The sequence below is a fragment of the Panulirus ornatus genome, chromosome 31, assembly GCF_036320965.1.
Source record: "Panulirus ornatus isolate Po-2019 chromosome 31, ASM3632096v1, whole genome shotgun sequence".
Classification (NCBI taxonomy): domain Eukaryota; kingdom Metazoa; phylum Arthropoda; class Malacostraca; order Decapoda; family Palinuridae; genus Panulirus; species Panulirus ornatus.
Genome location: NC_092254.1, coordinates 1,504,849 through 1,518,272, shown reverse-complemented (window position 1 = coordinate 1,518,272; position 13,424 = coordinate 1,504,849). Strand labels below are relative to the sequence as shown.

General features: G+C 45.6%; 1 protein-coding gene and 1 long non-coding RNA gene across 4 annotated transcripts in view; one reads left to right on the top strand and one right to left on the bottom strand.

Moving 5' to 3' along the window:
- Window positions 1-13,424, top strand: part of LOC139758663 (putative neural-cadherin 2) — an 80,663-nt gene that overhangs the window by 43,779 nt on the left and 23,460 nt on the right. For all 3 annotated transcript variants that reach the window (XM_071680238.1, XM_071680239.1, XM_071680240.1), the window contains exons 7-10: window positions 752-3,212; window positions 8,644-8,874; window positions 10,076-10,266; window positions 12,467-12,613. In XM_071680238.1, the coding sequence (XP_071536339.1) occupies window positions 752-3,212; window positions 8,644-8,874; window positions 10,076-10,266; window positions 12,467-12,613 (3,030 nt within the window). The remainder of the gene's footprint in view (window positions 1-751; window positions 3,213-8,643; window positions 8,875-10,075; window positions 10,267-12,466; window positions 12,614-13,424) is intronic.
- Window positions 1-13,424, bottom strand: part of LOC139758664 (uncharacterized) — a 67,908-nt gene that overhangs the window by 32,390 nt on the left and 22,094 nt on the right. The window lies entirely within an intron of this gene.

Below are 13,424 nucleotides of genomic sequence, written 5' to 3'. Positions count from 1 at the left end.
CTCTCTCTCTCTCTCTCTCTCTCTCTCTCTCTCTCTCTCTCTCTCTCTCTCTCTCTCTCTCTCTCTCTCTCGCTACGGTTGAGATGGGGTGGAGATCAAAGAGCCAGGACACGAAATTTTATCTCTTTGTTTCAGAAATCCTATCTCTGCCCCGACACCCTCCTGATGAAGCAAACATGTCAAGACTGATACACAGTCTTGATGTAAGATGCAGGAAGGGAGGCGGGCGGGCGGGAGCAGGTAGCAATGACACCAGAATACTCAACATGGCTCCATAACTCCAGCTTTAGACATTACGTAACTTGTGATGGAAACCTTAAAGTGACTGGCATCAACCTTCCTCTCAGTATTGACCTGTACTGATAAGAAACATCTTATAAACGGCACTGACCTTCCCCAAGATTTTCAGATGTTCTAGTGATAATTCTCTCTCTCTCTCTCTCTCTCTCTCTCTCTCTCTCTCTCTCTCTCTCTCTCTCTCTCTCTCTCTCTCTCTCTCATCATTCTCTTCATACCCTCACATCTTCCCCCACACAGACGTGACCTGCCTGATGAATCAGAGACCAGGCATTACCGTGGGTGATCTGTGCTAACGGTGCTCTAAATCTTGCCACTAACATGATCTATATCAACAGTAGGGGACGAAGTGCTGTATCCACCCTTCCACGACAGCTTCTCATACATGTATTAATCATATGAGTAAAGATAGGGAACTACAGGTCATTAACTCTTGATTATTCCTTGGTTCCAGCCACTAGATCGAGACCCACCTCATGGAAAGAGCGTCTGGAAGATTAAGGTGCAAGTCCGTGATGGTCACGCGACCCTGGGTCAAGGAGAGGAACTCGAGAGGAACCGAGAGTTCTCAGGTCAGCATCACCAGCAGCCACCAGGTCACCAGGCAGAATCACAGAGCCTCCAGAACCTAAGTCCTCTGAGTCATGTAGCAGAACACGACCGACCTGACCAAGAAACCATGAGTCACCATGAGACGTGGAGCCACCACCACGACCAGCCACGACCCTTGTATCACCAGGCACCAGGACGCGTGCATCAGCCACGACCCTTGCATTACCGGGCACCAGGGGGCGTGCACCAGCCACGACTCTTGCGTTACCAGGCACCAGGACGCGTGCACCAGCCACGACCCTTGTATCACCAGGCACCAGGACGCGTGCACCAGCCACGACTCTTGCATTACCAGGCACCAGGACGCGTGCACCAGCATCCCGCGAGTCAGCAGGACAAACGAGAGCCTCACTATGATGACCAGGCACCACTGAACGTCGAAGGAAGTGGTGACGGATCACCTACAACGCTGGAAACCATGACAGACACAGTCGTGCTTGGAGGCAAAGGATCAGTCGTCAGAATCAGTTCAGCGGAGGACAAACCAGCCTTCGATATGGTCTCTCTTCAGGAGCGGAGGGAAGGCCAGTATGTCACGAAAGAGGATCATACATTGCCGTCAGCATCTGAGGAAAAGGAAGATGAGGATGACCCATTACCTGCCAATGTGAAGCGTCGTCAGTATGTCAACAGCGAAGCAGAGAGGGTCGCTGCTTCACGCGCCACCAAGCCGGATACTGACGGCCGGGGGAAGCACGCTGCCCATGAATCTAATGGCCGACTCATCCATTTCGCCAGACCGATATCACCCGATTCATCGACAAAAGTGGATGACCCGCCCTCCCGACTCCATCATGGGTCCGTGTCGGGCCCCGCTCGGGGGGCGCTGAAAACGTCAGGACCTCCACTTAGCAACACAGACGGAGGGTCCGACAGGGAAGCCAGCACCACAGTGGCACTACCACCGCCCCCTCCACACCCTGGGAGGCGCCCTGCACCTGATGCCTCCACACCTGGGGTGGTGAATACCTCCCACGATACACCGAGAGGGAGAAGCGAATATCCGAATATTGATTCCCGGATACGGTTGATTCGTACCGGATCTGCAGGTGAAGACGAGGAAGGACGAGAAGAAAAACTGGAATCAAGAGGAACGTACGGTGGTAAAGATGGACACCACCGAACCTCCTCCTTCAAGTCAGGCGAGCGAGTCGCCCTCAGTGGTATAAACGACCCAGGTCGACGTCAAGTGCCACTCCAACGCTCAAGGGGTCGAGCCTCAGATCGTCTCCAGCGCTCAGGAGTCGCACAAAGCATGGATGACTTTTCATCTTCAAACTCCCAGGAAAATTTGTTTGCAGAGGACGCTGGAAAGCTCGGCACATACCTGGAAGGTGGGGAGGCTGGAACGCAAGATGAGCATCACAAGTATTATTTCCCCGGAGACCAGACAACCTCTCAGGCTGATAGACTTCAGGCCCCACCAGAACTTGAGGGCAACACCACACACCTGGAAGGCTCTGGTCAAAATAAATCACATTCATTCGAAAGAATGAAGTACTCAGGCCAGCGACGGCCTTCATCCCCCAGCTACAGTGATCGTCAGAGACAAGCAAACGCTGAATTCATCACAGTTCCGCCGAGGTCTCGGGGGAAAGTCTCTGAGATCTTGAAGAATTCTGGAGATCCTTTTATGAGGTCTGTGATGTCGTCTTCAGCAGCAGCTGGCGGCGGTGGTGAACAGGAAGCCATTACCTCCACACCCACCTCCGGCCCAGGGCCCTCACACGACGCATTCCACAATGTCTCCCACTCCAGCGACGAGACGTCCTCACATCCTGACCCTCAGGGACGCGACGCCAGTGGAACTGCCTCCTTCAGGGATGTATGGTCCCCAGATACGACCACTCAGGGACATGACGCCAGTAACACTGCCACCATTAGGGATGTTGTAAGGTCCGTAAATACGACCCTTCAAGGACGCGACGCCAGCAGCCCTGAGACCATTAGGGATGTACGATCCCTAGACACGACCCTTCAGGGACGCGACGACGGTAATAGCATCACTCCCAGGGACACCGATGCCCCAGATACCACCCCGGAGGATGGAAACACCTCCGTCAGCACCATCAACAAGGGCAGTGATGCGTGTCAGGACTTCTTCATGTCTCGTGAGGAGCCGCTGGACCCACGAGGAGGAGGGGCAGCCCCCAGCCACAGGGGTGCTGGAGGAGGAGACCACACCAGGAGGGTGCATGTGGTGGAGACGGTAGTGATGGTGGTGGTGAAAGATATCAACGACAACGCCCCCATCTTCCCCACCTCCACCATGTACGGCCAGGTCAAGGAAAACGGACCAAAAGGTGAGTAGGATGGGCCCCCAGGGGTCAGGAGAACAAGACCACAAGGGCACATATTAAACTTTGCTCCAGTAATCATGATACAATACTGTATTTTTAGTGGTGATACAATACTGTATTGGTAGTAATAATACAATCTATATCCTTATGTTTCTTTAGTGTAAACATCGTCAGTGTTGCCATCTTTCATGTAAACATTTCTCACCAATCACCACACTATACTTCTCTTCATTTCCCGTGGTGTTTACATCAACATAACAGTAAACACAGCAATCAAGAGAAGTCACTAAGCTCCTTCAGCAAGCGGAGAGACAAACATACCGGCATCTAACACACGGATATAAACATACCACTGAGCCATCTCACATAAGTACACTGGTTCGACACCATCTCTACAATATACATTTACAATACATTGAAAACAAGCGTTTCTGTCTAGCTTAAAATATCTAAATACATTCTAAAAACATCTGTTTTCATTTTGATAAAACTACAGATTAATGTATCATGAAAGTGAATCTATTTCCGATTATTTCATTCATCACTTTACTCACCCGTCTATAACTTCTTTACCTATCCTTTCATTAGAGAGTTTCCGTCCATCTCCCACCCTGGAAACCCTGTCTATCCAGTTCGGGGAAACGGATAAATTTAATCACGGTCTTGCCTTTGTGAGTTGACCACAACCCCCTACTGATTTGAATACTAGACGACTTATACAGGGGAGCTGTACAGGGGAACATGAGAGGATGTCGGTACAGCTCTCTCTCTCTCTCTCTCTCTCTCTCTCTCTCTCTCTCTCTCTCTCTCTCTCTCTCTCTCTCTCTCTCTGACAAATTAAAACTCAGTTCCCCACAAAAACCACTAAACCAAAAATGAAATAACCACGATTTTTCAGGGCCATGTGTGCGCATGATTAAGCACAGCGCATTCTAATTTGTCTGACCCGCGTACCTGCTCTGCTGCAGCGGCTAGAAAAGGTAATATGTGAGAGCACACGGGGGGCTATACCTTCCCTCGCCTCTGAGTGAATCACAACAAAGTTTGGGGCTGTATGAAAGCATCGAGGAAGCTTTAGCCAGGGTGATGAACTGTCTTCCTTCCGCACTGATTTGTTTCCTGCCCCGGGCGGAGGAAGAAAGTTTGAGAAACACACAGAGAGAGCGAGAGAGGAATTACGGATACATGACAGATACCAAAGACTGCTCTAACTTTAAGAGTATGAGAAAGACCGTTGCTCTAATACAGCAACACCTCTAAGTCCTCAGCTCAGCACAAGAGGTGACATTATATATATATATATATATATATATATATATATATATATATATATATATATATATATATATATATATTACCTACGCCAATGCGTATGAACGAAAATGCCTTTCCGTCACCATGCGTACGTGCCCAGCAACACAATATGGACACGAACCGTACATTTATTAGGTGGAAGATAGAGGAAAACTACACCCGGGGGAGAGAGAGGGGGGGGGGGGTTATACTACACTAGGGTACAGTACCACCTCCTCCCGCCCATACACCTCACATGATACGCCCAATAACCCAACACGTGGCCACCATTAGCACGGATTATATGCCAATTCAGTTGTGGCATCTGGTGGCGACAGGCTATCCAACGATGACGGAAATGGTGTTTATCAGGGAGCAGGAGGGAGGGAGGAGGGAGAGTCAGGGAGAGGCGGAGTGAGAGCGCAAGGGTAGTTGAGAGAGAGAGAGAGAGAGAGAGAGAGAGAGAGAGAGAGAGAGAGAGAGAGAGAGAGAGAGAGAGTATAATAGACTAATCCTGGGTAATTCATGACATCACAGTGTTCCCCTAAATATCCACCACAGTAAGCCCTTCAGATCCAGGGAGACCTGACACACGAGGGGTCACCCTGGTGGAGGTCATCACTACAGCACCGTCAGGTGACGCTGGTACTTACCATGAGGACAACATGCTGGCTGCAGGAGTGACGTAGGGGCAGACTAGGTCGCTAATGGCACGTCTCTACAGACAGTCGCTACGACCCTCTACCTCGCGAGCTTTACTTATAACAGTCACACGGAACTGCGCCAGACACCCCTGCACTGACTCCCTCCAGACCCTTAATAAGAAATAGACTAATTAAGTCTCTAATTACCGTAGTGTGAGATAGAACTTATTACCTGGGGGTTAATAAGAGCCAGGTTACACGCCAGGTAAATTTCAGGCATATCTGTGGTACAGTAAAGGGTTAAGGGTGTGTGTGTGTGTGTGTGTGTGTGTGTGTGTGTGTGTGTGTGTGTATAAAGCCTCGTTCGTTCGACAGCCAAGAATGATTCAACTGTAAAGTTTTTAAACACTTCTCATAATCCATGAATTGAAAATATTAGATGCAAATCCTTCATACTAACTTTTAAATATACAAAAGAATGCTGTTCTGATAATACAATACCTAAACTATATGAAATTCGTCTCTACATATCCATTATATGATATAAAATCTACCTAAAAGGATTTTTTTAAAGACTTTAATCAAGTCAGGTAAACCCCATTAGTGAGGTCGAGTTCCCGTGTTCTTAACTTGGGGAGCTTAACACGTTTTCATTAGCCGTGCACCTATCTTACACCCGGTACACTCTCCCTAACTCGTGCCACTCAACCTTGCAGCAATTTGATAGTTCCGGAGGCTTGGTCGTTAAAGGGGTAACCGAACGATTAGCGTCAGGGGAGAAAAATTCAAAAGTTTAAAATTGCATCGGTTATAACGGTAATAACGGCCATAACGGACTTTTTATGAGGCTGAAGTTGAAAAGTAAATCTCAGAAATGATTTATGGGCTCGAGAATAATGTTCAGCGGACTACGGTGAATAATTAAGAGTCATCATTAATTAAACTTCCATAATAATCATAACCCTATCACTCATTAACAGATAATTATACAATTCTTCCTCCTTAACTCATATACCACCCAACCCTCTCTCACTCTTAACCCCTAATTATCCCCCCCCCAACCCTCTTAAATCTCCCCCCCCCCCTCCCTTTCTCCCCTCCCGTCCAGAAGTTGTGGGAGGGGCAGGGAAGGGTATGATGGAGATGTTCCCGGCGTAGGGAACTTTCTAGAATTTACGAGCCACCATCAGCGTGTGCTCAACCCCCCGACCACCACCACCATCATCGCTTTGCTTTCCCTTCCTTCCTTCCTTCCTGAACGCACAACGCTCCTCTCCTCCTAAACCCCTTCAGTTCACCACGAACACCCTCCTTCCTACACCCACCCACTCCTCCCCCCTTTCCATCCCCTAAGCTCTCCACGGCGCCCCCCCTAAAGATTAGGTTTGGTGAAATCTCACCTTTCCCCCGTTTTCTTTACCTTCGTTAATTAAAGCCAGATTGTAGAGGGGGAGGAGGAGAGGAGATGGGGGGAGGGGGTGAAGAGTTTCAGCAAGGCGCCTCCAGAACAAATTATGATCAGGCGGGTAATGAAAGGGGCTGAAGTTCTGCGAAATTTCTGGGCTGCCAAGCCATTTTCTTAAAAGAAAGGATCGTCTGGTTCCCTGCTGACAGCACAGCGTTATATGTTGTAGGTCAGTGCTGGGTTTGTTGTATAGTTACCTGTATGTTGTGTACAAGGACGAGACTTGTACTCACTCGTAGAGGGCCCCCATCTCCTGGGCATTCTCTAGCATCCTACAGGTTTTTAGTCTTCCATATACTACCCAGAATTAATATATTCTCATTAAGATTATTCCATTCACCCACTGTCTAATACTATAAATGTACTTATCTAATCCTTTCCTACAAGTTTATTGTTTCAGTTCCATGTTATGTCCTCTTGTTATTGTATTATTATCTACATCGTCATAAGCTGAATTGTAAACATAAAAGTTCGTGATCAGGTCACCCTTCACTTGTTTCTCTTCCATGACTTATATCTAAGGCCTCTAAGCTCATCCCTGTAACTCAGCTCTCTTAATTCTCGTACCATCTTTTCCCTCCTCCTCTGGACCTTCTTTATTACTTCTTTGTCCATCTTTAGTTGTGGTGCCCAAACACGAAGAAAAAAAAATCTTTTGTTCTTATGTAGGTAATGAACAGCCTGGTAGATGTCTCCTCATCCATATACTGGACAGCTTTTCTAACATCTACCAGTAGACAGACAGACAGTGTTTCCTCTACTCTCCTCCTAACACCAGACGCCGGTGACAGGTTAGGGAAAAACATAGACACCCAAGTCCATGTACGTCCACATTCCCAGAGCTTATACTCTGCTGGAGAGAGAGAGAGAGAGAGAGAGAGAGAGAGAGAGAGAGAGAGAGAGAGAGAGAGAGAGAATTACACAACATCCTATGGCAATGGTAAAAACCCTGCTCGTCTTGTCTCGGATTAAACAAAATTAAACACCATTTTCACATTCTTGGTCACTTTTTTCCAATCTTCTTTATTCTTTTTTCTCTTCTTAATGTTTATAAAGGTGCATAGCTCGACCATATCAGTCATGAAAGGTTAAAGGATGGATTATATTACACCTTAAGTACTCTTGCTGCTTCACCACTGTACCATAAAGCAGACACGTCCTCCACAATATTCTCCCGTGGTATATACGCTGTAGAAAAGCTCTGTCGTGTGTAGGAGTCATCTCTACAGGGAAATAATCCTCGTTTTCTTCGCAACGTGATTTATTTTCTTATATACAGATATACTTAGTCCATTTCTTTTACAATCCTCGTGAGCAAAATTCATAATATAACGTAAGAATAAATTGACTGACATAATTTCAGTTCCTCATGAGTGGGTATTCATTACCGTGAACTGAAAACAACCAACGAGTTACCACTAGTCTTACAATTACTTGTGTTGCCCTTTAGATGTAATCTCTTTTGTACATAATTATTACTATGTCAAGAACGGGAGCTTCAAAAGTTATCTCGAGTTAAATGTCATGCTGGTGTCTCTCTCTCTCTCTCTCTCTCTCTCTCTCTCTCTCTCTCTCTCTCTCTCTCTCTCTCTCTCTCTCTCTCTCAACAGCCCCACGACGTATAACTACCTCGCCTCTGCTTTAATGATATGCTCAGGCCCTGTGCCCCGCTGCTCTCGTCAATAACCCGGGCGTGGGGCTGAAAGCAATATACTCTACCAACCACACAGCCTTCTCATAATTTGTGCACACACACACACACACACACACACTCGCTGCAGAATTTCATTTCGCCTCAGAGTACACTTCCCAAAACATTATGGAGAACTTAAGTTGATGTTTATTGATATAGACTTTGCTTTTACCACACAACACACACACACACACACACACACACACTCTCCTCTCTCTCTCTCTCTCTCTCTCTCTCTCTCTCTCTCTCTCTCTCTCTCTCTCTCTCTCTCCATGCATCTATCCACCTATCTGTCTATAATCCTCAGTTCGTCTCCCTACAAGCTCCCTCCTCCCACAGACCTGCCCGTGGCCATAGTCTCCGCCTGGGACCCAGATGACCCCGGTAGTAGGAACGCCCGGGTCACCTACTCCATAGAGAAGAACGTGATACACGAGGGGTCGGGGGAGGCCATCTTCGGGGTCGACCCGGAGTCTGGGGTCGTGCGGACCAACCGCTGTTGTCTGGACCGGGAGACGACCCCGGAGTACTACATCCAGGTCGTGGCAACGGACGGAGGGGGGTTGAAAGGTGAGAGGATTTGCTGTACGTACAGTAAGGGGTCTACGACCAGAACGGACACGGAAGTTTCCCTCTGGTCTTGTGTCCAGTGGTGTCGTGTAGGACCACACCACACACGAACACCCGAGGATCAATTCACATCAATTTATAACCCACGTAGTAACTTGGTTGTTGCCGGGGTTGTTGTTGTGAAGGCCGTCGACGTACAGTTACAACCACCAACCAGTTAAAGTCTCGAACACCTTCTTCAGGGGTTCAAGATAATTCTAAACCCATACACGCTCCCTATATATATATATATATATATATATATATATACTCACACACAACAAAAGAATTAATAACAAGGGATAACTGAAGAGGTAAAGCATTGAACGTGAGACGCAATCAACAGTACTTTTGAGGATCATGGAATACATGTGGACGTGTATTATATATCTACTACCTCCGTTGAGATAGGATTTCACAGGAACACACGGCATACAAATTGCTATTTGAAAATTCAGTTTCAGTACAGCATGATATCAGGTTGAACCTGTAAACAATATTTACACACACGTTGTTCAGTACTATACTGGAGTATAGACACACAAAATATCGTCAATCAACCGTGTATTTCTTGGTTAATCTAAGAGTCTGCTCAACTTATGCAAAAATGTTAATTACCCTGTCGGGTGGACTGCTTCTGGCTTGTTCGTGACGAGAAAATGGCCTTAGTAGCGATCGTTTACTAGTCAAAATCTGGTAGATTAATACGTAAATGTATACACGTATCGTCATAAACATACACGTATACGTACGTATAAATTTTCGTATAAGTAATAGCCATATAAACAGTGAGAATGTGTTGGGTCTTAGAAATATCCTCACAACCGCTGAAGGTGTTCACAACTATTCTCTTTTTGGTTATCACTTGACGACGCCGGCCGTAACGACCCCTGGCAGCTGACAGGCCTCAAGACCAGCCAAGCGTGGATGTTGTAGATCAGATATTGATGGCAGGCCACAAACCTGGACGACTGAGGAGGATACCATCATGATGGTATAGTCCCTCATGCACCATCGCTTCTCCCGCCTCACCCACGAGGCCGCGTCGCCAACAGACGAATATATGTGGAAGTTATATGCCTATATCCCCCCCCCCCCTTGCCCCCTGCCTCACCACCCCCTGCCCCACCCAACACCCACACACCCCGTCTTCTGTTCACAGGAACGGGCACGGTTGTCGTGCGCCTGAGCGACGAGAACGACAACTCCCCGCGGCTTGTGCGGCGTCTGTGGGAAACGGCGACCGACGAGACGACCTCGACGACGGAGAGCAGGCAACCAGGCGAGGGCGGCGACTCCCTGCTGGAGCTGACCTTGGCTGACCCAGACACCCACAACCACTTCCTCTACAGGGTCAGTCTATCCACAGGAAAATGAAACACGATAAGTTTCCAAGTGCACTTTCGTGTAATGATCACATCATCAGGGGAGACACTACAAGAATGACATATATGTAGCAGTCACTTGATGTACAAGTACAAGGAAGAGACGTAGCTAGGACACCACTGGTAGACAAGCGTGTATATATATATATATATATATATATATATATATATATATATATATATATATATATATATATATATACACACACACACAGTTCAAACTCAGATACACAATTCAATTTACATATCAAGAAATGCTTACTCAAGAGAATACGTTCTGGTCTGGAACCTCATTACATAACTACTGTCAAGACCTGATACTTGAACGGTCGAGCCCTTAATGATCCAGAGCACTTTATCACCAGAGGAACAAGCGACCAACCCTCCCACCTACACACGGTTCAGCTCCACCAATCATCATGCTTCCCGCCCCAGCCCTAGACGATGTGAGACATGTCATTCCATCCGTGTGTCCGGCCATCCAGGGGGCGTGTGTATATACGAGAGGAGGCCGGATGTTAACCGCTCTGACTGTATGCGTGTATGACAGGAAGACGGTACAGACTGTCATGGGGAAACATCTGATATAATGGCTAAATATGGTATAGGAGGATATAGCGATCACGTGATTCCATTGGGTTTATTATTATTATTATTATTATTATTATTATTATTATTATCATATTATCATTTACTTTCCCATTATTCCTACCGTTAATGGTTGTACATAATCCAATGACTGTCCTAAAACCGTTAATATCTTATGCAAGACATACGATTTTCATTTGGATGAGTTACTTCTAGAATTATATTAGAAAGAAAATGGGGAAACCAAGTGAATAGCTTTAAACAAATATATAAATACATTTTCACACGACACTAAGTGCTTCTGTGTCGCCAATAAAAACGCCTTTTTAAAGAGCCCGCACCGTGCACAAGCCACGCCTGTCGGAAATTCGAAACAAATGCATGAAAATACGTTATATGCCAAACGCTAGAGAAAATAATTATAGAAAACGGGGGCCATTACGTAGTCAGGAGGAGAAATTTAAAACAACATCTGCAAGAAAAGAAACCATTTCTGTAAAGTACTCAAAGCAGAGGTATGAATATATCTTATAGCAAAAGTACATATAGAAGTCGGGGAGATAACCAAGTTTGTTATATAGGAAGAAAATCGACAGAATGATATCTTGAGAGAAAGATAACAGGTGCGATGGAATATGCAAAACAGATCTATAAAAACAATATATACCAAGCCAGTATTCCCAACAGGAAAACAAAAGCTATCTAAAGGAATGGAACCATTACTATGTTTACCAATAACTGTTAGTTCGCCTGGCGTGGGGGCCCGTGGTAGAGAGGTTAGTGTAGGTGGTGGTGGGTGTAGGTGATGGTGTGTGTAGGTGGTATTGGTTGCAGGTGGCAGTGGTGGTAGGTGGTAGTGGGTGTAGGTGGTATTGGTTGCAGGTGGTAGTGGGTGTAGATAGGAAATCACAACCTCAGCCCACAACAACAGTCAAACTAGACATAAAACTGGTGCATGATTACACCACAATATGTTAAAATCTATCATTCCAGAAGTATGCTCTATATACAACAATAAACAAAAAATATAACTATAGGATGGAAGTCATCAAGTATACATCTAGCATAGAAAAAAAGAATATATATATATATATATATATATATATATATATATATATATATATATATATATATATATATATATATATATATATACCAGCTATAGCTAAGTGAGAGGACTGGAAATATATGATATATGCCCTGCTAAAGGTAATTCTAGTGCGAGTAATATGGACACAAGTGTTTAGTATTAAACTAATATTTCCAGCTTACTTTTAATTTAACAGTAAGGTGGAAGTAACTGCTCTGCTTCTGTTAGGATTAAAGGCCAAACTCTTATAAAGACGGCAATAAAAATGGTCTTTATTACTCTCTCTCTCTCTCTCTCTGTATTTCCTACCTCGTTCCGTTACTAACAAGACTGTGCAAGGCTTCACCTGAGTGATACAAGGTCATTTTTATTTTCAAAAAGCGTCCCAGATTACCATAAACTTTAATATGATCACCCCCCACCCATGGAAGTGGGTTATTCACAATCTCCCCCAGAGAAACGGAGCGTCTACTTTCCCCCTCACCCCCAGGTTGTGGAGGGGAGCGGCTGGGGCTGGCAGCTGTTTGGGGTACGGACTGAGGGGTCCGTGGGCCACCTCTACGCACGCCACGGACTGGACTTTGAGAACGAGGAACACCGGCGAGGGTTCAGGTTCCTGGTGGAGGTCACGGACAAGGTACGTACCGTCCTTACTACACCAGTCCTCCCTCACCATCACCCTGTACGTGTGTGTGTGTCTGATTACATGTCTCACACTCGTAGATGCTCTCTCTCTCTCTCTCTCTCTCTCTCTATATATATATATATATATATATATATATATATATATATATATATATATATATATATCCTACGAGTCATTTCTCGCCCGGGGAGTTACGGATGCCGCCTACTGATCTCTGTGTTTACGACACTCTCCCAGGACCTGACCGCCTCTCACTGGCCCTCCCTCGCTCTCCCACACTCTCCTTCTGTCGTAAAACCCAATGTCGTCTTTCCATCACGTCGCAATACCACTTTTTTCTCCCTGGAGTTTTCTTATATAAATTGTTTATCATCTTGTAAATCACGTTTTACAACGAATGTTTTTTGTTTACAGCCTTTGCTGGGCTTAATTGGCTTGTAAATCATTTCCTATTTTACGGAGGTTTTCATTGTAAATTGGGTGAATCCAACAGCTATGTTTTATTGGGTGGTTATTCTATTTGCTTTCTAGACGTAAGTTCTGTGTTCTGTCTCTCAGAATTTCTATGTTCTGTCTCGTAAGAGAAACATGTAATTTACATCACTAAATTTTCTTTACACATATTTGCAAATTACAATTTACAGCAGGTTTGAATATCATTCTAAATCTGACAATCAAATGCTGAAGAGTAGCATCTTGTTTTCTATCTAGGATCTGAACCTATTATTTTGATAATAACGAACCCAATTTAAATACCCCCTCCCCCCTGCTTAATTACCATTACATTACCAATATGGACACG